Source organism: Idiotropiscis lumnitzeri, chromosome 8 (assembly GCF_059441095.1).
Source record: "Idiotropiscis lumnitzeri isolate Australia: NSW breed Sydney's pygmy pipehorse chromosome 8, RoL_Ilum_1.0, whole genome shotgun sequence".
Lineage (NCBI taxonomy): Eukaryota > Metazoa > Chordata > Actinopteri > Syngnathiformes > Syngnathidae > Idiotropiscis > Idiotropiscis lumnitzeri.
In genome coordinates this window covers 8,493,600-8,520,074 of record NC_142398.1, presented here as the reverse complement: position 1 = coordinate 8,520,074, position 26,475 = coordinate 8,493,600, and the positions used below count along the sequence as shown (strand labels likewise).

General features: G+C 40.6%; 1 protein-coding gene across 7 annotated transcripts in view; it reads right to left on the bottom strand.

Annotated features, from left to right (window-relative positions):
* inpp4b (inositol polyphosphate-4-phosphatase type II B) overlaps positions 1-26,475 on the bottom strand; it is a 177,737-nt gene that overhangs the window by 118,919 nt on the left and 32,343 nt on the right. For 5 of the 7 annotated variants that reach the window (XM_088303812.1, XM_088303809.1, XM_088303810.1 and 2 more), the window contains 3 exons: positions 18,434-18,478; positions 13,841-13,959; positions 5,899-6,015 (listed from right to left, as the gene is read on the bottom strand). In XM_088303812.1, coding sequence (XP_088159938.1) covers positions 5,899-6,015; positions 13,841-13,959; positions 18,434-18,458 — 261 coding nt within the window. In that variant the 5' untranslated portion in view covers positions 18,459-18,478. Of the gene's footprint in view, positions 1-5,898; positions 6,016-8,413; positions 8,566-12,760; positions 12,841-13,840; positions 13,960-18,433; positions 18,479-26,475 lie in introns of those variants that run through there. The other 2 variants (XM_088303814.1, XM_088303815.1) reach the window with 2 other exon arrangements.

The window sequence follows — 26,475 nt, the reverse complement described above, 5'->3', positions numbered from 1 at the left end:
GGATGTTTCTTTCCTTAATGTAATACGATACAATAAAAAGAGAAGTCAACCCAAAAACCGTATTTTCAATAAAATGACATGCTCAGGGCTCAGGTAACCACGAATCACGGCTCACCTGTTGTCTGAAACCAACCCATGATTCGTTGAAAGCCTGAGCAACTATGTCCTTTTCAGTTGACCCTAAGTGGCAAAATGGCCGCTCCCTTCGATGGCTAAAGATTTAGTTTTTAAACTAAGCCACATTTTGACGAGTGAAAACACAGAACATATTCTTGTAAAGAAAACTTTGGGGTTGACTTTTCCTTTAATAAGCCCAGATTTTGTCTTACAGTCGCACTTCCTCCTTGAACACCACCAAAAATGTCAGCTTTACAGATGCCATGTCCAGTCTGCTGGCAGTGTGTGACCTGGACATTATTTACTCGACGAGGCCAGACTGTTATTTAGTGCAAAGACAGCACTTTTGCCTTGAACTCCAGCGTAAATGTCAGCTTTCCAGATGCAGAGCACGTCTGTTCCGAAGGCAGCATGTGGTGTTTCACACGTGGCAGTCACACGTCACAAATGCACGACAAAAGATGGACTTGAAAAAAATAAACAAGCCAAAAAAGGAATGCATCACTTAATTCATGCAAACTAGAAAAGGAAAATTGGACTGGTCAGGATTTCTTAAAATAAGTAAGCCTGCTTAAAAACACACACACTAATTTCTTAAATCACACACAGATTTGTTCTTCCGCCTAGCCAGAGAGCAACTCTCAATAAATTCTAATACCATGTGATATTTGAGGGAACAAATGCATAAATCAAGCAATGATTTTCCACAAAACCTGCCTGGTAAGAACAAATATCTTTGTGGGAATAGGCGGATTTTCACTCCATTTGACATTTCACGACAGCTTTATGAAAACAATGGGACATCATCATCAACTCGCTTACGGTGAGAAAACCACGAGAACCGTCCAAAGTGATAAACGGCATGGCCTGCTGAATGCGTTTGCCAGCTAATAGGTTTGTGCCGACAAGCAGCGCATCAGTCATCAGCGAGGCTCTAAGCCTCTCGTGAGCACCAAAAGCGACGCGCAAATAATCACTCTTGCATGCTGTTCACCTGAAAACGCCTCCGCTTTACCCAAATGAGGGTTTCACACCAATTGTAGTGCCGCCTGTATTGACATCTCACGATATCTGTTGTTGACCCGACTTCAAGTGAACCCAACGCTACCGCTTGGCGCAAACGTGTCTGTTGTATAAACGCCAGTCTACAAAAGACAACATTCGGATGTCTATTTCAAGAGGCGAGTGTTCCCTGTGACCAATTGACAGGCTGCATTGTGTCAAGCTGTATCCGTTTAGGGGCCGACCGGCATTATTGTTTATTTGAAATCGTTTGGTTTGTTTCTAGCATGCAAAGAGGCGGCTTTGTGCAATAAAAAGCGTTCGGAAGGAATTACCGGGTTGTGCGTGAGCAAGTGGCCGCGGGCTTTTACTTTGGAGGTTAGTTTGAGTTCATTTCCATTGTTCAACAAAGTAGTCGTACTACTTTACTAATATACTAATTTATTAGTCAAGTATTTGTCTGCTTCGTAAACTCAGTTCAAATATTATCAGTGCTTACGCTACCAAGTAACTGTCATATTAATTTCGCAAATATGGGAACAGTCAAAAATGGCAATTAAATTTTATGTAAAACGGTATTGAAATTTTCCACTGGCCGAATGGCAGGCTATGGGGGGGGGTAGGGGCAGTAAGATTTGCATGAGCAAGCATTTACTATAAGCGGCAACTATTGTCGCTCCAAATGCATTCAAACAAGTGAGTTGACTCACTGAGAGTTTGTCAGCTGCGGGGCAAAGTGTCTTGGAAGAGACATAATAAAAGCCACAAAGGCTTGCTGTGCCAAAGCAAAAGTCAAAAAAAAGAAAAAAAAACGCAAGCGGCAACAATTCCCCAACCTTATCAAATCTTGAGACGACAGCGACAAAAATTACCCATCTAAGCTGAAAAAAAAAAAAAAACACGAACAAAGTCGCTTTCACAAGCGTTAATTCATCAAACGATTTTGTACATCATGTGCTTTGATTTTGAGTGATTCTCCTTGTGGTATGTACACAATTCTCTTGGTTTTCTGTTGAATTTTACATCAAACTTCAATTGTGAATGGCAATGAACTGCTTGAAGCAAGCACTTTATTTGAAAAATTTTTTAGACCAAAATGAAATCCCTCTGGGACAAGTCTATCATATTAATTGTTAGTTATTGCTTTACATACTTTTACTACTACTACTACTTACTTTTAATGATGTCCAGCCCTTCTTTCTTTCACAGCTCTTTTGTGGCAGAATATCTGTCAACTCAAGTGCAAAGTGTACTTTCGCCACGTCAGCCACGCAACATCTAACAAGAGAACATTTGCAAGTGGTTTTCTTTTCTTTTACTGTAAACTGGAGTCATCGCTCAAGTCTTTGCTTGCAAAAACCCGCGTCTGAGAGCTTGGGCTGCATCCGAAAGGAAGGAGCGGGCGGGCTTCAGCCCCTCCCAAGCCTCCTCCTTGAGGGGAAGCGTCGCGTTCTGCATGGATGGTGCTCTTGACAGAGTGACAGCGGCGAGAGAGAAATGGCACTCCAAAGCGCAGCAGTGAGCGACGGCATGAAATATAGGGATTAGTTTGAAAATGACGAGGCTAATACGGCTAAGGGAAAAAATAAATCTATGCAGCGGTGCGAAAGCCAGGTGTTTAGGTGTCGGCATCTCGACAGTACTTTCAAGGAAGTCATTCAAAGAATCACGCTCACCTTGACTTGTTGTGTTTATTTCTATTGTGCAAGGCGGCAGTTAGCATGAACTAAATATCTAAGGGAATAATGGCACTGATTTTGAATTAATTTGAGAGCATTTCAATATTTCCAAGACCCACGGGAGATTGTGATCAATGATTACATATACACTAAATCTACCAAATGAAAGAATAGACTCTCCTTTCACCAGGAAAAGAAAAATCTCGATTCTGCCTTTTTCTGAACTTTTATAATCTGCATTAGCCGTTTCACCCAGTGGACTCACAAAACTGTACTGATCTCATATCGGAAAATTGGGATGTTATCTACTGGAGGTTGTGCATCAGTACAGTCGTTTCCATGTTTGTTTACAGTGAAGAATAATCAGATAATCACCCACTGATTTCAGGGGGGGGGGACTTAATCAACAATGGCAGTGAATTAAGAAAGTGCCTGAGCAAAAGCGTACCATTGGCTTTCAATTTATAGATTACCAGTTCCGCGTATTTTAGGTAGCCTAGCGTGTTTACTAAATGCCAATTTTAATATGAAAATTGCTTTCCATTTAAAAGATGAGTGTATCAAATTGAACAGAATCAGACATTCCAATGCGCGTGCTCTCTCGCTCGCTCGCTCGCTCTCTCTCTCTCTCTCTCTCTCGCTCTCTCTCGCTCTCTCTCGCTCTCTCTCTCTCTCTATATATATATATATATATATATAAATATATATATATATATATATATATATATATATACACATTTTTTTTTGAGCTGCTTATTTGAGCAGGCACACCGTGTTTGCATTTGGTATCACTTTATAATACAAGACTGCATTGCAGCAACTTTCTTGACATTGTTTTTCCAGTTCTGTTTATTTCTATTGTGCAAGGCGGCAGTTACTATTTAGAAATGTTAGATAGAAATGAGTGACGAATCGATGCAGAATATTTCGAGTCATTCTGTTTGTTTTCTATGACGTACGGTAGCAGTTATTTCGAACTGTTGTTCTGGAGGGTTTTGAATTGTTGTTCAACCTCCCAGCACTAACCTGTGAGGAATCTGAGCCCAGGAAATAAAAAACGCCCGTGTCCACAACGTGTTGAGTCACTTAGCCTGCCGCTATATGTAGAGGAGCCTCCGGTGGGGACTGGCAGCGGCGGATAAGACGTGCACTCAGGAAGGAGGTGGAGAAACAACAGAGGCTGGATACGGTGCGGCACTCACTTGGGTGTTGTTGCGCATGAATATTCAATGGCACCTAAGAATACACTATTGTGCTCTTGTTATGAAGCTAACTTCGAAAAAGAAGGAGTGGGGTTTCTGCTTCACCAGCACACACAAATACAAAACTGTCACTTAATTGCAAAAGGCAGGTAAACTACGGGACAGATTTAACCACCTTCGTTCAGAAATATCGGATGTCATTAATAGCACTTAATGTCAAGGTGCTTGAGCAAACGTAGACATGGACATTGAATAAATAATAAATCATATAAAATAATAGTGAATTTTTCAACACCTACAACAAGAGGGGGATTACACCGTGAAGTGGTCGCGAGGCAGATACGGGGCACACAGAAACCGTCTCTGAACAGGAACCGATCCCACGCCGCCCGCACACAAGGTAGGCGAATGCACCACTACACCAACAACGACTCTGAATGTAACATACATGTGAAAATCAATTAAAAAAAGTACGAAATTTTCAGTCCCGCATTCCTAGTTCCTCCCTCTAAAACACCACTCTAAAATGCTTTTTATTGTATTTATGTGTTTGTAACAGAGAAATAGATTAGGTAGACATGTGCGGTGCATTTGGAAGAGTTCCCACAATTCATCCAATGTTATTCAACATGACCACATTTTCACGGTCTGTTGGGCGTATTGTTTTGCTTATCTTGTAATGAAAATGGGACACGCTCCAGCACTAGTACTCGCTCGGTTGGGCATATGGATTTTTTTTTATATACATAGATACAAGGCAGGGAAAGCAAAGCTCAATTTGTTTTTTTATACAAACTACTAGTGTACTGTTGCAAGAAGCTGCGATTTCCAAACTAAGACAACAAGAACAACACAAATGTACAAACTATGTTCCGTGAGGCCTAAACGTGATTCATTCCGCTCCACGGTCCTCTAATGGAGTCCTTACTCACCATAAAGCTCATGAATGTTTCATTGGAACTTATGGAAAATTAAGATTGTGGCGCCCGGGGATCGACGAGACGCTCCATTTATATCGGGAACGCACAGCCGGCTCATAACGTCTGTTTGAAAATGTGTGAACGCGAGGTCCCGGCCTTTGAAGGATTCCCTTTCTTGTTCTTTTTGGCAGTCCTACTGATGTGTCTCGATTGATGTCCTCTGAGGAAGGGGATTGGGGGGGCATCCTTTTTCAAAACGTAAAGCAAAAGGTCTGAAAGTGACAAGTATGAATTATGGAAGTCGCGACACATGACCTTTTTAAACAGCCGAATCTATCGGATGCAATCTAACGTGAATAAATTGGACGTAAAAGGAAAAAAAAAATACCGCTATGCGAGAGCTATTGTTTTGAATTAAAAAAGAAAATATATATATATATATATATATATATTTATTTGATTTTATTTTTTAAATCAAGTGTCATGCATTGCAAACCAAGAAGTGTAAGCTTGAATACTGTGGATATAAAAGTCTACACATCCCTTTTCAAATGCCAAGTTTACTTGAACAATGAAGCAAAGCTAAATCCTGCACAATTGCGCACACCCACTTACTGTATAATTGGGAATTTGGCTGTGTTTGGAATGATCCAATCACATTCCAACTCGCAGACAACGCATATCTGCCACCAAATAGAGTGCCTCCGACTAAGGCCAAATCCATTTCAGATGTTTTAGTAGGCTTTTGTTGACATGTTTTGCTTTCTAGAAGAAGCATCAAGGTTTTGTGCAAACACTGGCTGGTATTTGGAACTGTTTATAATTCCCTCCACCTTGACTAATGCCACAGTTCAGCTGAAGAAAAAACAGACTTCATTTTTTAGAGGAACTAGCTTTCTTTTTTACTCATTTCACGTCCCCTTTCCTTAGGCCAGGAGGTATGCTGCCAGCCCGTAACATATATAACGGTTTACTCACGGCTTCCTGGCGCTTGTCCTTTACATCATACACTGTCAGCTTGACGAGTGTTTCCTGGGTGGCGGGACAGTCCGAGGAGAAGGTCACCCCGGTCAGAAAGCACGGGTCCTTGTTTGCCTGTTGGGTCAGAAACAGAACGTGAATGAGAATTCCGTATTTGCAATTGCGTGCGCCCCGACAGCACGACATGGTAATGAACAGGCAGGAAGCCAAACGGGCGCCACACAATGGGAGTCTTTTGGCAAGAGGAGCGAGCCAACAGCTGGGATCAATCGTTCCTCAACAGAAGGAGATAGAGATGTCCCCCGGGGGGGGGGGGGGGGGGGGGGGGACGTCCTCGGAGCGCTGGCATGGAAGCCAGGAACAAAAATGTTGACAGGTACAAACCATCCACGGCTCGTCACGTTTGAGCTTTAAACGCACCACAGGGCTCAAATGCTGGACATCACCTCTTTGCCAGCTGTTAGCTATTAATATGACTGCGTGTGCCTTCTAATTTTGGAAGAACCATCGTCCAAATAGAATAGTCTAAAACTGGAGTTCAAAAACAACAATAACAATACAACTCTTGTACCAGCGCGGACAGAATTTGCAATGAAAGTGAAGGTACTTTTTTTTCACCTCAACTCAAATAAACTTTTCTTTTTTAGAGCTCTTAAAAAAAAAGGGCGAGACCATTTATAGATTTAAAAATCAATTAAAGGATCTTAAAAATGAACTCCAAAGTGAACAGGGAGAGCAGTGAAGGGAGGCCAGAATTGCATTTGCACCAGTTATAAGGCGAGCAGCAGCACTGGAGACACTTGAGGGAGGACTGGCTGACTCCAAAATAAAGTACATTGCAGCCGAGATGTAACCAAGGCATGGATCACTTGTTTAATTTTTCTATGTGCTGGGGAGACATTACTTTGGCCAGCTGATTAAGAAATGGAAAAAAAAATGGATTTAACAAAAGCAACAATCCATTTGTGGCCAATTTTACAATTTCAATAATGGGAATGAACAGACTAGAAATGACCCACAAATTGTCCCCCCCCGACATCCCCAAAATAAATGGCATTGTGAACAATAAGACCAAAAGCGAAACGCATAATTTGCCAGACACTAATTGATGTAATTTCCTCTCTCGCCGCTCATGCACAAAAGCTGCCACCCTGCCGAATAAGAAATTGAAATAAACACAAAGACTGAAAATAAACCACAGAGAAAATAAAAAAAAATAAAATCCACGACTCGGCCACATGCACATGAAATGTAGAAACATACAATTACTGGAATGTGATTGTCCCGTGCAAGTCAATAATAATAACCACTAAACCAGGATGGCCGAGTGGTCTAAGGCGCCGCGTTCAGGACCCAGTCTCCCCAGGAGGCCTGGGTTTGAATCTCGAATTTCCCCATTGTGGGACTAATAAAGGCAATATTATTATTATTATTATTATTATTATTATTAAAACAATAATGACAAGAAATAATCCGCTGTTAAAAGTTTTACAAAGCTCCTCCAAATAATCTAAAACCGAAGCTGAAAATTAACAGCATTGTCAATGGCCAATTTCCAAGTTGAGGTTGAGGCAAACCTCCTCTGAGCAGTTATTCATGAAAACGACAACTTTTGCAAGCTCTTCATGGTAATGCCCTTCTTGCAATAAGCAGAAAGACAAGAAATAATGCATCGTCCAAATGAAATAATCGAAAACTGGAGTCTAAAAGCAACAACATTACTCCTGTACAAGTGTGGTCATGAATCACAGCAGGAAGTGAAGGCTTCTTTTTTTTTTGGTTTAACCACTTTGGATCTATTGGCCTAATTCAAAGCACTCTCGTGTTTACACGAGAGGCTTCCTCTTCCTCCTCCGCCGGGCGTCTCCAGCCAACAGTTTCTTTACTAATGACTTGCATTTAGACAGACTGGCGGATAAATCCAATAGAAAGTCTGGGCACACCCTTGAATGTAAAAAATAAATAAATGAAAAAGTTGGCAAACACCGGTGAGATTTTGTGCTATCAGTACATAACATGAAGTGTGTGTTCATACTTAACCTTGCAGTGAGCAATTGGCGAAAGATCTCACATTTGGAAGCCGTTCAAGTGTTTGCCGTCGAACATCAACAACAACGGGAAGCAGCTGAGGCACGCGTTGACATTTATGTCGACATTTCCATTTATTTTTTCAATCCCTCTCGGGTGGCGTGAGAGGTCATGTTCAAACGTTTTGAGACAAGTTTTAATGGATTCATCTGTGGCCTCGTGAGCCACGAGGCTCCACAGAGTTTTGCGGAAATTGCCTCGCGTGTTATTAATGACACATTGGAAATAAAAGTGGACATGTACACCTCTCATGGGTAGTCTCACACACAATTGCACTCTCTTTTAGTTACTGTACACAAACTCACTGACAGCCACCTGACACACAGCAGCACTCTGACTCACACGAGCACCCAAACTCACACTCAGAGAAACACACAGACACACTCAGAATCTGGCACCCTGAAAAGGTTTCATTCAAGCTTACCAGCATGCTTGGCAGCCTCAGCCGGGTGCGACTCTTCTAAAGTGTTGCCGATGGGCCGAGATGAGCTCAAGTGCTAAGTCTGACACGCGTGCACACAAACATATGCACCGGGCTGTCGTACAAGTGGTAAACACACACACACGCGCACTTAAGGGTTTTTGGCCATTTAAGGTCGCAAATTTCTGCGGAATGGACAATTTGGGGCATTTAGAGTGTGTATTTATGTGTGTGTGTTTGTGTTTGTGTGTGCCTGTTTGTGTTTCCACCATTTTAGTCCCTCCCTTTGGCCACTCATAATTATTGAACACACACACCCACACACATACAGTACAAGAGAGAGGGCAAGGCATGAAAGGCCGTTTTATCTCCTGGCCGGATGTCAAATCTTCCCCCCCTTCCCGTGGTGTGCAAATGTGATTTTCCCGCAGACATATTAGAGGGCTTGCTGGCAGCTCTTCGCAATGCTAATGTGTTCCCAGTTATGCAATGCAGCCAGAAAAGAGGGTGTACGCGTGTCAAATACAGGAAATTGATGCAAATGTGTAGAACGCTAACAAGGGTTAGTAGAAGTGGATCAAATAGAAATTTTACAGTCTGGGGCTCGCAAGGACGATGACATTTTTTTTTTAATTACATTTCCATTGTAGTGCTTAAGAGGACCATTGGCGTGGAGACATGCTTGGCCTGAATAAAAACCAAGTCCTGATTTTATACGGTGAAACCTTCAAAGTTTAAAGTCCCAAAAATGTAGTGTTCAAGCAGAATGTTCTGCGAAAATGTTTATTTCTAAGCATAAAACAGGAAATAGAAATTGTGCTTCCTGCAGAGGCGACAGACACGGATCCTCACTCACTAATTGACAAGTGTACTTAGTTTCATAGACGCTAATTAGCATTAGCAGTAAACGGTTGGCTGTTTTAAATACACAAGGTAGAAATATGTTTTATGTTTAGTTTGACAATGAACCTAAAACTTCCACTGCATGAAACAGCTTGAAGGGTCTTTTGTGAAGAACTATTCAAATTCTTATTGTAAAATGTGTTGAGTTTGCTGCCACCGTAAAGCGCTAATATCTCAAGTCTGCATCAGCAAGCCAAAGCAAAAGCAAACAACAAAAAAAAAAGAAACTGTCAACCATCACCTTGTATGTCGTAAAACTCATGCGTTGAGTCGCTTGGATCTCAAGCCACTGCTGGACTCTGAAATATCGGAAGTGCATGTTAAATGCGTGTCAGCACACACCTGCCACCAAACCAGTCAGCGTTAGTACAAAACCTTCCGGCTTCTAATATAACGCAAAGAATGGCAGGGAAAGCCTTCTAGGACATCTAAACATTTTCTGCAGAGGTACTGATATGTTGTCAGTTGTTTGATGACTTCCATTTTAAGTTTGATCTGCATTAGGTTTTACAGTCGGCTACGTTATTAAGATTGAACTTCTTTAGCTCACAAAAACCTCACATTTGATCAGGGGTGTGTAGACTTTTTATAATCACTGTATTTTGTGACCGAGCAAGATTGTATGACTTGACTTGGGACTTGCTTAACCTAAAAAAATGACTCGACTCTTAACTTTGTTTTGCCACGGTCACTTCAGACTTGCTTGAAACTTGAAGGTTAAGGCTTGAGACTTCTGACTGGCACATACCTGCCTTGCGCCCACCTTTGGAACTTAGTGTAACTGATCCTTCATACCCTCCCCTTTAAACAGCTGCAACAAAAGAACATTCATGGCCCCCAAATAAGGGGATTAAACCCTGTCACGTTCCCTTTTGACTAACCCCACCATGTGATAAATGGATAAGACAAAAGTGAGAGGGAGGCAAAGAGCACCTGGCACGTTCCATCATTGATCTTCCAAATTAATCCTTCGCATCATCCAGTGAGCAGTCCACATTGATCGCACAAAGCCAATCGTGTGTGGCGGCACAAGTGAAAGCAGCTGCTGGGAGGAGACATGCTGGGAATGGCGCACACGCACACACGCAGTCACAAGTAGCGGTGGCACTCGGCTACGCTTTCAAACATACGCTTTCTCTCACGGACACACGTGCTCATAAAAATCGGATGCCTCATAAGTTAAATGGCGTTCTAAGCAGTGGGGGGTGTTTATGTGGGAAATAATTAGTGCAGCCACTTGTTGCGAGGCCAATTTCGTGGGGCTCTGCCAAGGAATTGTTGTCAAGGATGCAGGTTGTAGTGATACAACTGGAATGAGAGACAAGCTTTGAATGTTGAGGAGATCATTTTATCGGAGGTTGTTCGACATTTTTATTGGTAAGAAGGTGAAAAGGAGCTTGATTGAAGTGTTGCGGCATAATAGTTGGTGGTATTTTTATGATTTGAGATATTAATGTAGGTCATGATTATTTTGATGGTTTCGCAGCAGAGCTCCGTCCTGGATTACTGTAAGATTTTGAAAATTTGTCGACAGGAACAGGACGTCAATACAATACAACTGAATTCATACGGCGCATTTCACGACAGCTGGAGCTGTAACAAAGCGCTTTGCATAAGGCGTAATATAAATGATCAGAAAATGACAACACAAATTGAAACAGAAGACATAACTCCATAATCAAACGAGTAGATATGCATCCGAATATATTTGGCAATTGTATCACAACCAGGATTACAATAGTTTGGGATTTTTCATTGGAGCTTTTTGTTTTGACATAGACGAAGATTGTTATTTGTTTATTTATTTATTTTTAAACAATTGGATTACTTTAGTTTTTAATTAGTTTCAGTAAGTGACAAAAAAAGGTCACTGAGTCTTGTGTAATAGAGTAAAAGTAAACTACAATGCTCAAACGAAATTTAAAATGATCCCTGAAAGCTTATGTATGCTATTAATTGATAATGATGAGTAAAAGGACAGTAAGTTTTAGTTTAATAAATGTAAAATGTAGTTTCAGTTCATCTCTTAAAGAGCATTCTAATTTTATTTAATGAACTTTTTTTTCCTATTTAAGCTTTCGCTATTTCTTTACTTTTCGTTAATTATAATAACTTTGATCGTAACTCTGTGTTACCGTATTTTCCAGACTATAAGCCACAGTAACTCTTTTTTGAAAAATTCAAATAAAGGGCGAAGTATAGCCGCAGTTTTCTATGTTGAAAAAAATAGTTGTTTACTGCATGTACAGAACAATTTTTTACTGTGAATGCACATAAAGGTACATAAACAGATTTTTAAAACAGGGCCACTTAACACGGCAACAACTTTGCTAATTAAAACAGAACAGACCCAAGAGAAAAAAAATAATAAAGTTAGATTTATTTACCGTGTTTTCTGAACTATAAGGTGCCCCCACCGGTCAAAGGAAGGAAAAAGTAGCGGCTTAAAGTCCGGAAAATACGGTTGATAAAAAAAATCAATACAGTACAAAAATTCGCCCCACTAAAGTTTTCACAAAAAATCCATGCAAGCCTTAACTAGTTGTGAGACCTCAGCATAACTTCACAAGATTACAGATGTTGTGGCAAATTGTATTCCCAAATGTGGCGCAGTCACCCACCAAAAAAAACAATTATGATAAGATCTAATTTTATGTTGTTAATTTTTAGGTTGAACTGATCAGTGGACTGATCGACTTTTCTACTTTGTTTTGAAGTCGGTTAATTCAAAATTGGGTGTTTCTGACATTTCATCCTCATCAAGTGAAACCAGTCTGTGATGCAAAAAAAAGTCGAGAACCGCTGTACTGTGCTAAAAAAAAAATATCAATGGCATCATGGATTCATCGACTGAATTGATTTTTCCAACACCACTTAGTTGACTATTAAAATTCTTTAGTCATTCATTCCTGACTCTGAAGTCGACTTCCTGAGTTGGAACAATCACTACTTTGACTAAAACTTTTGACAAAAAGATGTGTTGGCTTTAACTTATTCATACACTTTCATGACTAGTTAAAAATATTCAAAGTTTGTTTTTTATTTTTATGATTAATCTTGACAATAGTTGACTTCCTTTTATATTTGTATGCCAGTCATGAATTGTCAATCGAGTAATAAAATATTTATGATGACTCATTATTACTCGTTCCGTAGTTTCCTTCGGGACAAATTGTTGTCAAAGGTTTTGTAAATTGGAAGGGAAGAAAAACAGTGTCATCTGCAGGACCTGGTGGGGCACTACCCTCCCGGTCCACAATACCGTTGTGCAATTACAAGACCCGTTGTGTTTACTTTCCAGACCAAACAAGCTCTGCTCATCCTCACAACACTCCGTTCAAAGTCAACTTCTCAAAGGGACTGAACACTCCAGTGTTGTCTTAGAGTTCACCAGCTAATAAAACAATGTGTGTCCTCGCATTTGATTGAAAGGATGAGTGGACCTACCCTGCCTGGAAATCCAAAACAGTCCATACTGTCTGCAAGTCCTCCACACTCTCAGCCATGAAATCCAAATGGCACTGAGAAGAGTGTCTGCAGAGTGAGCACTCAGTATCCTACCACATCCTGTCTTTCCAGCACACACACACCCACACACACACACACACACACATGATTCCTTGACGGGAGGGGGCGGTGGGGGGGAAACAGCCGTAACGCAGCTTTGAATGAGATGGTTGTTTTAGTGGATTAGCGGGAACATGATTCCAGTCTCAGTCGATTTTTTAGGGGGGCGTGCGCGTGTGTAAAAGGGGGTGTGTTTCTAGAGTGGGGCAGCTGCTGTAGACACACTGTTGAGCTCACGGCGATGAAAAGATGCAGTGCATTGTAGGGCTGGACAATTAATCGAATTCAAATCGACATCGCAATGTAAGAGAATGCAATTTACAAATCGGAAAGGAAACAGTTTGGAAATACTGGCACGGACACTTATTTTAGCCTAAGCCTAACCTACATTAGACGACCAAAACATTTATGTATAAAAAATGTGATAGTGTTTATCTAATACAGATTTATTTACCACTTGCGTTTGTTAGAAAATTAAAAAATAATCACTTATTAAATCACAATAGCAGGATTGAGTTGGGAAAAAATTGATTTTTCAAAATCGTTCAGCCCGAGTGCATAGCCATTCGTGCCACACACTGCCTCAATTGTCCTGTCTTGTCCTGTCCCGTCCAATCCTAAATTATTTACTACTAGTTGCATCAACTTCCTGCGAAACTGCCTACCTCAATTTTCCAGTCCTTACCTGTCCTGTTGTCGTTGCTACTGACCGCGTCACCTTCGCACATTGCGTAGTACAGGCTGGCTCTTGCCTTCTGTCCTGTCCTGACCTTTTTGCTACTTACCACATTGACTCCCTCACAGGCTGTGCGTACAAGACAATACAATACAAACTTATTTATATAGCACATTTGACGACAGCTGGAGCTGTAACAGCACTCCTGGCTCAATGCTACAGTCCACTCCTGTCAGGAGTTGGAAACCCCAACACAAAAAGAGAAGCGACAATGTGTTTCCTACCTCAACTATCTCCGTGCAGGCGTGGGAGACCAGGCGATCCTTGTGAGGGTCCACCACAGCCACGTGGACCACCGCACTGGGCGTCCCGTCTCGGCCTGATGTCATCAGGTCATTGCATGCTACACATGGGCAGAGACAAAACATTTGTGTAACTTACAGTTGTACATATGACGGGACTGTGTTCTTATGTGAAATGTTAATTTGATTGTTGTTGTATTATTGCTGTATTTGTCCCTGGTTGCGCAATACAAATAAAGTTGTACCGGATTGTATTGGTTTTATACTCCATTTTTTTCCCATGAACAAATTTTTTTTCTCCATGTTCTGTCTTTGAATGAAATGCCTTCAGCTCCAGTCTACGCCTTTTGGTCTTTGTTTGAATGATACGTACAGTAAGACCTCGTGGCACTGACTACTGATTTGTGGACTAATATTCAGCATGACCAAACAAAAATCTCTCTTTCATCATTACATCATCGTACATGAAGACACTGACAGAATTATGGCAGAAAGAAATCTCTTGGCAAGTGCTTTGATATGAGGTATGAGTCAATGCAGTTTGTTGCGGATTTTTGTTTTGCGGTTAACACTATTTTTGAATCTCCACTGGTTTAAAAAAAAAAGAAAAGTGAGCAAAAGACATAACACACTAGTGAAGTTCAAAACTCAAAATAACAAGTGGTGAAATTCCTGTTTCATCAGGTTGAATCGTCAGTAAGCCTTTTTTGAATTTGTTTATTTAAAATCTTGGTCTAATCTAAAACTGTTTGCATTTTAATATTTAAAAAAGCAGGAAATATTTGTTTTTCAAGAAAATGTGATTTATGTGAATATACACATTTGTTTTCCTCATAAATAAATATTTCTCTCGTAAACACAACTTCTCAGTAAAAAAAAAAAAGAAGATATGAGTATATGCTTTTTCGGTGATTTACAAAAAATAAATCACAAAAAATTAAGCCTCATCTTACTTATTGACTAATGTGGGTTTTTTTTCTTTTGAGTGTGGGCCCAATAGTCGTTTGTACAAAACACAGTCTGGGGAATAATCATAAAATTGTATTGCATCAAAGGCCGACGACAACAGAAGCCAACAAAGTGCCCTGGCAGTGAAGTAATATGTTTATGAGGCTGTCCCTCATTGCTGTTGGCCTTTCAATTCAAGATGCAATCAAATCAAATCAAAAGGCGCTGCGAGTGAACTCAAGAACAACCGGCGGCTGCCAACACGGCCAATATGAGGCAATGACGAATGTATTAACAAACTCTTTCGCTTTCCTTGGCAAAGTCACGCTTGTCTTTAGGCTACCGACCGACTCTGAAAACTCGACCTAGAACATCACACAGTCGAACCACGGAAAGTGAATACCCCTCAAAATCATACAATTTTTCTTTCAATTTGTGTTTTTCCTTTTATTAGTGAACACAAACCAGCTGTATGTACTTGCTTTGAATCTAGGAAGAAGAAGTTTTTTTTTTCTCTGAATGACTTTCGACAACGGCGACACGGTGGAAGACCGGTTAGCACTTCCGCCTCACAGTGCAGAGGTGCAGGCTTCGATTCCGGCTCCAGTCTTCCTGCGTGGGTTTCCTCCTGGTACTCCGGTTTCCTCCCACATTCTAAAACATGCATGGCAGGGTGATGGAAACTCTAAATTGTCCCTAGGTGTGATTGTGAGCGCGGATGGGTGTGCGTCTATGTGTGCCCTGCGATTGGCTGGCAACCAGTTCAGGGTGTCCTCCGCCTACTGCCCGGAGATAGCTGGGGTAGGCTCCAGCACCCCCCCTGCGTACCTTGTGAGGAGAAGCGGTTCAGATAATGGATGGATGGAATGATGGACTTTCAACAACAGTTTTTTGCAAACATATTATCTGACTTACTCTTGTGAAAATATACAACTTAAAAGATGAGACATTTTTCCATAAAAAAAAATTAATGTAATGGTTTTTAAAAAATATCTTAATAATTCTCAAGAAAATGCTCCTTTTTTCTTTGTGAAACGTTACCCAAATACCCAACATTTGAAAACAGTTCTATCATCGGAAATATATGTATTTTTAAAAATTATACTTTAAACTAAAAAAAAAAACTTTACAAATTTAACCGGTTGCTTTGTTTCTCCAAATTTTACAATTTCTTTCTCTAAAAAAGTTAAAATTGCAAAATCTACTTGTCTCTCGTGTCATCAGTACTTTTAATTCGATCACATTGCAGTTAACTTCTTTTTCCACTAGTAGGCTATGACAGTGAAAATTTTTTATACTGGAATCATTATAGGTTTGATGGGAGTGGGAGGCACCGTTTAACCACCTGGGAACAGATTTATATTTACATGATTTCCTGTGTAAAAATGGAAATACATACATATATATATATTTCTTTTTTTTTTTCAACGGTTCGGCGTGTCACCACAGGGGTCCCTCACAGCTTGCCACTCGCCAAGCTTAGTAAAGCAATCAGGCTTTTGTTGTCATAAGAAAGGACGTAAATTAGCTGACCACAATAGACTCATTCAACATTCAAGAAAAGTGCTAACATTGTGCTATATAGTCCACCTAACTTAAGGCAATCAGAGACAATAGAAAAAAAATTAATTATGCTTGTACTGGTTTAGAAAGCTGCTGGACAACTGCTGGATCCAAAACTGCTTATCCTTTGTTCCGCCACTCATGATTTCAAGTCATCCAGCACCCAGCAGCGTGTTAGTGTGTGTATGTATATTATTTCTCCTGCCGTTGTGTCATAAATGATGGTTTTATGAGGGGGATTTATTCAAGTCAGACTAAGCAGGACTTCACTGAAGGCCTCGGTGTGAAATGCACGGCCCGCCACTGGTGAACTCAATATATGGACATGTAAACATGTGAACTACTTGGCTAATGAGTTCTCCAATAGATAAATTAGTTTAAGGAGTAAGCGAATCTCACGTCCAATCAAAATCATTTGGTTTTATTTGCTTTCATGCTGGTCTGTTACAGTAAGTCTGTGAGAAAATGATCTGCGGCCCAAAAAACTGTTGGGGGGCTGACTCAATTAAAAAGAAAAAAAAAACACAAATCTTCACTGTAATGTATATTGCCCCACACACCCACGCACACACACAAAGCTTGTTTGAATAATTGGCTGTGAAGTTACAAACTAACAATCATCAATACAGCGAGTTCCGATACCAGGCATAATATTGAGCCGATACCTGGCCTTATTTCATGTCTCGTCAATACCACTATCAGCCGCTCTTCTGTGGCATTAAGATGCCGCTTCTGTAAGCAGAGAAATTGAAAAAAAGAGACTAGAAAATTGTCATTAATTTCCTGCATTAAAGGAGAAGCATTCACCTTTTAAGCAAAACCGGTTTTATCTTGCTCCCCATGCCAGTTTCTAGGATAGGAGTTTTTGTCACATGACATCAACAAACAACCTGTAAAATAACTCTTGAATTTTGTCCTTGGTGGAAGTAATTGCGATCGGTTACACTGTAAGCAGCGGCTAGCACCATCTACGATTTCCTATTAATACTGCAAAATGTCACGTGTCAGCTATGACATTTTTATTTTCACTTGAGTATCAAAATGAAAATTAGGTGGTCTTAAAAACAATTTGTGAAGACTATTAAAATACTAATCTAAATCTAATCTAATCTAATCTAAAAATACAAATTACTACTCACAGTAGTATTTGGTAAGTAAGGAAACAATATTCTTCAAGGAACATTTCCATCTCCAATTTTTGTTGTGGACTCTCTCGAAATAGAACTCTCGACATCTCGGGTGGAATGAAAAATGAATGAGAGCATCTCCAAACACAAAACAAAGTTCGCAGATGTCCTCTCGTCATTGTGTCAACAGTGTTCTCTCAGCCTTTGTTTGTGTTTGTGACACTTTGTTGGCTCCTGCAAAGGCCTGCTGCTTAAATTGCTTTCTTTATTCTAAGGCCAAATTGCATAAATCAGCATTTGAGTGACAATCAACAAATGATGCAGGTGTGCTCATCTGGTTAAAAAAGAAAACGTTTGGCCATCATCCAGGATATGATCCCCAAAAATGGCTTGGAAATATTAAAACTTTTGGCAAACATGAGACCCTGAAGACAGTTTCATTATCCGCATCTTTGTGGGTCGTCCCACTCAAAATTAAAAAAAAAAAAAAAAAAAAAAAGGTCGCTTTTTTTTTTTTAAGAGATATTTTTTTCCGATTGTTGCCAAATTTGAGCCACTCTTGTCAAATACTCGATTTGATGTATTTAGATTTCGTCGTTGGACGCTGGTGGAGAATGGTGGTAGAAGTTTAATGACTCAATACTCTAGTAATCTGCTTCACAAGGTCACAGCCACTTTCACGAAGCAAAACAACATTGGGAAGGCCTGTCCATCATGAGGAGAGAAAAAAAGAGAACTGTTCCCTGCAAAGAGTGCCAATTTGGATCAAAGCGACTTTTTTTGCCATATCAAAGACAAATTCATACTTACGAAGACGAGAACACTAATAATGTCACTTCAAATGGTAAGAACTTAATCAAAGTAAAAAGGGCCCATTATTTCTTTGATTCTACTTAAAAACCTTTGAATACGACAGGGGGTAAAAAAATGTGCTTACCCAGGCTGAACTCCACCTGGGGCATCTTGGGAAAGCGAGGATTACCTGAAAGGAAAAGAAAGTCTTTTGTTAAAGAAGAAGCAAACATTTTTGATTATGCTGGAGAATCATTACAGTCGACTGATATTTCACAATCTCCAAAAACAAGTTGTGGGTGATTTATTTTTTTTTATTGGGTGGCTCAGAGTCAAAAGTCAAATTAAAATACTGGCAGCGGTTGTATTGATCATCAGTCAACCAAAAACATTTGGTTCAGAAAATTGTATTATTTTTTTCCTCTGTATTCTGTGTCTGTTTGATTCAATGTAACTTCTTCCTCACAAAGAATAGAGAAACAATTCTTGTTTTTTTGTTTTACAAACAGATACAGATGAGCTAAAACAAATACAACTGACCGCAGTATGCTAACTCAGTTTGGGTGGTCTGTTGTCTTCCTCCATCACGATATTTGATGCATATTCTTACTTTACACATTTACTTGCGCTCATAAACCGGGAAAAGTAGACTGCCCGAGCCACCTCAATTGGCTCCGCTCAATGTGGAGGAGCAGCGGCTCGACTCTGAGTGCCTCCTGAATGACTGAGCGTCTCACCTTATCTCTAAGGTAGGGCCTGGAAATCCTGTGAAGGCAACTCACTTTGGGGATCCTATTCGTTCGGTCACGGCCCACAGCTCATGACCAGACGTGAGTGTAGAAACGTACACAGACTCCTGACACCTTCTTGCTCAGCTCCCGCTTCACCACAACGGATCAATACAGAGTCCACATCACTGCAGACGCTGCACCCAACCGCCTGCCGCGGTGTAATCCCCCTGTAGTTGGAACATGTCTCGCGGTCCCCTTTCTTAAAAAGGGGAACCACCACCCAGACATTGTCCTCAATGTCCATGCGATGTTGCAGGGACGTGTCAACGAGGACACACCCGCACAAAATCCAGAGCCTTTAGGAACTCTCGCTGACCTCAACCCCAGAGATAAGAAAGCTCACCTCAGAGACCTTAGACTCTGCTTCCTCACGGGTTTGTCATGTCAGTGGGATTGAGGAGGTCTTCGAAGTATTCTCTCCACTGATTTACATCATCCCATGTTGAGGCATGCCGCAGCCTATTTCCATGATGTACAGTTTTGACAGTGCAATGCTTCCTCTTTCTGAGACACCGGATAGTGGACTAGAATTTCTTGGAAGCCCTCCGGAAGTTATTCTCCATGGCCTTGCCAAACTCCTCCCGCACCCGAGTTTTTGCCTCGGTGACCACCAAGGCTGCAATCTGCTTGGCCAACCCGTACCCATTAGCTGACCCCGGAGTCCCACAGGCCAAAAAGACCCAACAGGACTCCTTTTCCAGCTTGACGGCATCCTTCACTGCTGGTGTCCGGCAACAGGTTTTAGATAATATATATAAATACTTTGCACTGTAAATATAGCACAAACGTGTTCATGTAATTTCAAACCTTATCTAATACTATGCTTGAAAATAAAGGCTCAGAAATTATTTGGTTTGAAAAAAAAATTCCCCAGAAGCGTGTATGTCGCAATTAAGACAGTAGCAATTGGCATGCGATAACGAGGCCTCTGTCATTTGTAGGCTTGTGATATTTTTAATAGCCACTCGGCAGAGAAAAAAAAAACAGGACAGATTTTCACTACATGTGCAGAGGAACTGTTAGAAAAAAGTCCCCAAAAAACATCTGAGTTTCAAGTGACAATCCCTCCCGCAGGCCTGACATCTGGCAGCGTCTCAGCCCTCCTAGCTTGAAGGGCTCTCGGCTGCCGCAGCTCGACATGTCATCGCCGCTTATCAAAGTTTCATCAGCACTGGCGCGAACGCGACAACGGCACACACGCCGCATCCTGAGGAACTGGAAAGCCGAGAATCGGCAGAAAAAAAAGTTTATTTGGATAGATAATTGGCCTGCCTGTATCTGAGTGCCTACGAGCACGTAAAAATAAAGACTGAAACCGGCTAGGGGTGAGATGTTGTTTTGTTTTTCATCAAAATAAGTTAGTTATTTAGTTGACTGGAGAAACGCAACTTCTAGTGTAGCATTTGTACTTTTGTTCATGACCTTCATTCACTCAACCCTATCTGGATGTGGTGGGGAAAAAAATGCATGCTCTATAGAGTGCAAGTCTGGAGATTGATTTCTCACGATCCCTTCACTATAGTTTGTGTCCTCCTTAGAGTTGCGTGTGAGCTGGCGCCTAACCCAGCTGGCTTTCAGTGAGAGAAACACGGTACAGTCTGGAATGATTGACAACCAATCATGGGACACAAAAAAATAAATCGATAAAATAAAACCAATACTAAAACTAATAAATTCAACTATAATGAGGCATTTTCAACAAAACCAAAAAAGTTAACAGTCACTTTGAAAATGAATTAAAACTAACTAAATTTAAAGAAAAAACTCAAAATGACAAACTATAATGAAAAATTTTACTCTTTGGGGTTTAAGTCTGGGGATTGGCCTGTCCCCAGATTCCTCTTTTGCCGTCCATAATGAACTCCTTTGGTAAAATTCTTCAACTTGTCAGGCCAGATGTTTGCGCACACTTATGAGTTGATTCTGTACTTGCTGATTGCCTTCACTCTTCCCCTCTGGAGGCTGTTATTGATGTCACTAACAGTTGTTTTAGGGTCTTTCTTTCAAAATGTTTCTCATCATCAACAGCTGCTGCTTTTTTTGGTCTACCCATTTGATGTCTGTTACTTCGTACACCAGTGCTTTATTTCTTCTTCAGGGGATTCCAGATGGTTGTATTGGCTGTGGCCACTGTTTTCAGATTGACTCTTCATTTTGAAAAGGTTTTCATGTTGCTAAAAACCTTAAGTACAAAAGCAGTCTTCACAGGCATACGCTAACTCTGAAATCCATCCGGAGATATTCGCATTCCAATACTTTTACACACATGAAAAATGGGAACGTTCAAACAAAAGCTGTTCAATCTGTCCCTGATGTACAATAAATCCTTGGAAATGAAAGCTGAGCTATTTCTCCATTGTGTCACATTTATCTTATGATGTCAAACCAAAATGATTTCAGTCTAGAGTTAAAAAAATTAAAGGCTTCACTGTTCCAATACTTTAGGAATAGTGTGTACACACATGTTGTATAAAATGCTTGTTATCCAAAGTTGCTTGGTTCCCTTGTACTGTACTTTGGTAAGAATTGTCTTCGCGGTCCATTAGTGGAGCTGATGAGCCACGGTGGGACCGATTGTGTCCGAGGCCGTCCTGGAAGAGGATTCTTTGCCATTTTCCATCCAGTGCAGATCTTCGCTCCATCGGTTTGTGTGCCCGACCGTGAACGTGATGAATGAGCTACAGCAGCGGTGACGGATGAGACGTCGGTCCTGCAGCCATCATCGCAACGGGAGCCCCGAAGGACAATGGATAACTAGAAAGCCTTGCGCTGACACTCACCAAGATTGCAGCGTGTTTGCATAATCTACAATGAATGGCTACATCTATCATTTCTGGCGTTTTCGGGAGGCCCTATACGCTGGGAACTACGCCGCTATCTGTAATGACATGTTTCAGTCGGCTTAAAATACTGCGGACACAAAATGAAAGGAAGTCCTTTACAAGCGCGCAAAACGCTTGGTTCAATGTCAGGCAGTCTTATTTTAGACGCAACCTTTGAAGAATGTACGTCGTATTATTTTGAATTGGTGGAACTTTTGGAGGATTAGTCTTTCTGTAACAAACACAACTTTTGAAGAATTTAGGAAAGTCTGAGTGGAATGTTTAGGACACTTTAGGGAGCTTTATGGTTAGTCTTGCCTGTGCAACGAATCAGGGATTCAAGTCAGTGTTGTTTGACGCAAACAATTTTTGGGGGGCTGGGATTTACTGAACCGTTATCATAACATGTTCAATTTTGGGGGATTTATGGTAGTTTTATTTGAGACAACTTAAATTGAAAGCATACATTTTTTAAGGCTTTATGGAAGTAAAGTTAATCTCCGAATCATGTAGGTATTAGTTGTAGTCTTATTTTGACCTACACAATTTTCAGGGAGTTGCGGTGGTCTCACTTAAACGTGAGCAACTACTGGATCCTGGTTGAGTTAATTTGAATTGCACAACTTTTGGTGGATTTATTGTAGATTTATTTTAACCTGCTTAGTCTTATTTGAGTCGGATTTTTTTCTGATTGTCATATTTTTAACCTGTGATCATTTTAGGGGAATATGGTCATCTGATCCACTTTTGGAAGATTTAGAGATGTATTATTTAAACCAGTGCAACTCAAAGTGGTCTTATTTAAATGTGCGCAATTTTTGAAGGATTTTCAAGAGTTTTTTTTTTTTTTAAACAGTCCAATCTTTCTGGGGGTAGCAGTTTTTTTTTTGTTTTTTTTTTACTACGACTATTGCGGGATTTATGGCTCCCTCTTTTGAACCCGCACAACCTTTTTGAGGGATTCATGGTTATTTTATTTTCACTCCCTCAACTTTTAGTGTTTTACGGCAGTCTGACTGTAACCATGGCCATTACAAGTCAATTTTATCCTCAGCACTACACATGCTAGGGATCAACTGGACCAAGGCAAATGCAGGATGGCTAATTAAAATAATTAAATTCATTACAGATCAGCAACAATCATAAAGCTAAACGCGGCGCGGATGTGCGGGAAGACAAGTGGCACAGGTGCACCACTCACAATCGATATCCGCTGGCATTATGAATATGCTAATGAGTCCGGCGAGGCGGCAGGCGACATGCAGATGCGACTCCCGCGGGGGCCCCAAAAGCAAATGAGGTGTGCATCGCCTGCTGCAGTGCACTTTTCATCGAGGCTGGAGGAATAACAGCAACATCTATCAAGGCCTGTCTGCAGGTGGCACTATCGGCGTAGTTGGGAGGCGGGAGCACACGGGTGAGGGCAATTCATTAGAATGTGTGAAAGATCGGGTGGCTGTCTTGGTCCATGACAACTACGTTGAAGGCATCTATCGACTGCGAGGTAAGCTTTATATTGTGGAAGGGCTCAATTGAGCCAGGTTTGGTAGCAGAAATTACGAGTTTAACACTTGTGTGCGTACATCATTGTATTTATTTATTTTCCAAAAATCAACTCATTTGTAGCCATTTATTGTTAATGGAAATTCTGTAAAGTGAGGATGAAAATGTTTTAAGATCATAATTTGTGGTATATTAAGTTTAATTTAATGATATAGGCAGTTAACATTCACGGGGTCAATCACTTGTTTTTAACCACTATTTGCGAAAAGCGTGACGCTGTAACATTTTGCAGGTGTGAAAGCTGCATCGCCTCACAGAAACGCTGGATAGTCCTGACTCTACAAAAAAAAGTAAATAAATAAATAAATATATACTTGCATATACTGCAGGCTCAGTGAGAAGAACAAGCAATTGCCAAAGAGCTTTGATAAAGCCCTCAGTGTGGCGATAGCCTCCCTTACCCTCTTCATGAATACATATTACATGGAAGAGCCCTAGCCTGTGAACGAGCCCTGTTTATATTCCCAATGCTATTTACTTTGGATTTGGAGATGATATTAATAATTCAAGTTTGCGTGTGTGTGCGTGCATGCGTGGCTGGCTCATCGCGTATGTTTGATGTAGCCGGCCATCGCTCAAGTTTTCGCCAGACCACAAACACCGCCACGGGAAAGATATAACCCAACTCGATTAATCCGTTAGAGAGTATAAATCCCACAAAATTGTGGATTATGTCACCACGAGTAGCAAGCCCACAAGATGCTGTCTTGTAAGCTTGTAACTGGAGGTAGCAGTCTTGTACAAAATTATGTGTTTAGTTAATTGGTTAACTAGCGAGCAAACGGTATAGCACAAAAAAAAAAACATTGGTATGTTACAGAAAATTTACGATTGGTTTTTTTACATACAGTATTTTAGGCTAAATAGCCAAAGGTTTGTTGAGTGAGAATGTGTGTGAGCCATTTTGCAAATAACGGACGATGGGTTAGTTAGTTGATGATAAACTAAGAGTCTTTAACTAGTCAAATTGCGACACTTCAGTAGTTATGGATGGTAGGTATTGGTGCTGTATTTGAGCATGGAACAGAAAGAAAGAAAAAAACTAATAAGACTCAACCTTTGGCACTGTTTATACAAGTTAGCTAAACAGATGCAGAGCTATCAATTAGCTATTTCATTAAATAATTAATAACCAGCACAGTGTAAATAAGTTATCTAGTTAACAGTTTGTTAGTTAGCAAGCCGTACAACAGAGTAACCCCACAATTAGTTAGCTTATTTAGTAAAAACAACAGTGACAAACCTCAGGCTAATCCTGCTGTGAACAGCCTCCAGTAAATTAGCATAACGTCATGGTAAGAGGAGTGGAAAATTGCCATTGGATTCCACCTTTCAAAGTAGCAAGCATCACCCACTTCCCTGTGCTGTCACCATAGAGGAGGAGAAGGAGGTAAACTATGTCACCTTGCCACCGATAATGGGGGCCTGTCAAGCCCGTCTTGCGTGTGCAACATGCTAATTACGCGCTTCCCTTTGCTCTTCTTGGGTAAACAAAAACGCAGCACAGCAGGGTGACCGCTCCACTCCCACATCTGTCACATCATCCACAAATGTGACGGAGTGAATGCCCGCACTGGCATAAGTAGGGTTCAAACTGGGGTTGGATTGTGCCAATGCAAATGTGTTTGCATGTATTTAATTGTGCATGTGCGAATTAGAACAAAAGACAAAAATGCAATGAGGGAATTGTTAATTGGGAGGATGAAGTGCATTGCGATGGTATGTAGCAGTATGACGCAACACAGCTTCTCAGTCACTTAGTCAGCCAGGTAGTTTGCATTATTGCACAAATATGACAGGAAGTTGCTTGTTAGATACCCCTGGACTGACCAGATTGGCTGACGAATAGTGAAAATCTGCATATAGTTGAACCTCGAGTATGTTGATATCCACTGTATAGTTTAAATACAATACTTCACTGTCCTAACCAATAGTATAGGAAGGGGTGCAATTGTCATTACTTAAGTCCATCTGTGAGTTCTTGTCAGTATTTCAGGTCCGCCCAGGCGGTACGAGTCAGCCAAATGGCCTTGAGACCTTTTTTTTTTTTTTTTTTTTGGTCTGCCTGTGCGAGGCCTGTGCGTGACGTAGAATTTATGTTCTGGACGCTAACTGGCTTCCAACGAAGGATGGACTGGGCCCACGTGGGTCGGCATACCTCCGGTGGTCAGTTAAGATACACAGCAATATTGCACAACAACATTTAGTTTGAAGTGTTGCACAAAAAAAGCATAGTTTGTTCGCTTACCAGCGAGCAGTATAAGATCAAATTGCCAGGCAGTTAGTTAGCCAGGTAGATGGCACTATTACACTAAATAACAGTTAATTAGTCAATCCAGTCCATTAGGTAGTTACGTAAGACACAACAGTTTTAAACAAAACTGAAAAATAACTTTTTGTGTTAAGATGAAGATGACGTCTGTAGCCTTGATGCACTGACAATTTGAGCTGAGGTTTAGGGACAAAAATCCCATTAAGCAGCTAATATCAATGTTTTAATTAGCTAGTGTATTTAATTCTGATTATTGGGTATTTTGTATATTATGTGACTTTGTTAAGTGACATAATCCTTTTCTTTTAAGTTGATGGCTGACTGCATGCTCCATAAACTATAAAATGATAACAGAACAAAGAAGCAGAATGCATATTTAGTTCACACTTACGGTATGTTTAGCTGCAAGTGGAGGCTAGTTTGTTTGTTTTTTTGCATGACTAAGACGAGAAATCCAGTAGACAATGTCTATTCTATTTTAAAGTTACCGTATTTTCCCAACTACAAGTAGCTCCGGATTATAAATGGAACAAGCCCCAAAAATGCATGATGAGGTGGGAAAAAAAAAACGCATATATAAGTCACACTTGGTCTATAAGTCACATTTTTTTGCGGGTACTCAAAGCGCTTCACACTATTACCTCATCTGCCGCCTGATGACATACATCAAGGTGTTAGATATGCTAAAGCAATGAAGTTTATTTAGCTACATGAAAAATAACCACAAACAGAAAAGGTG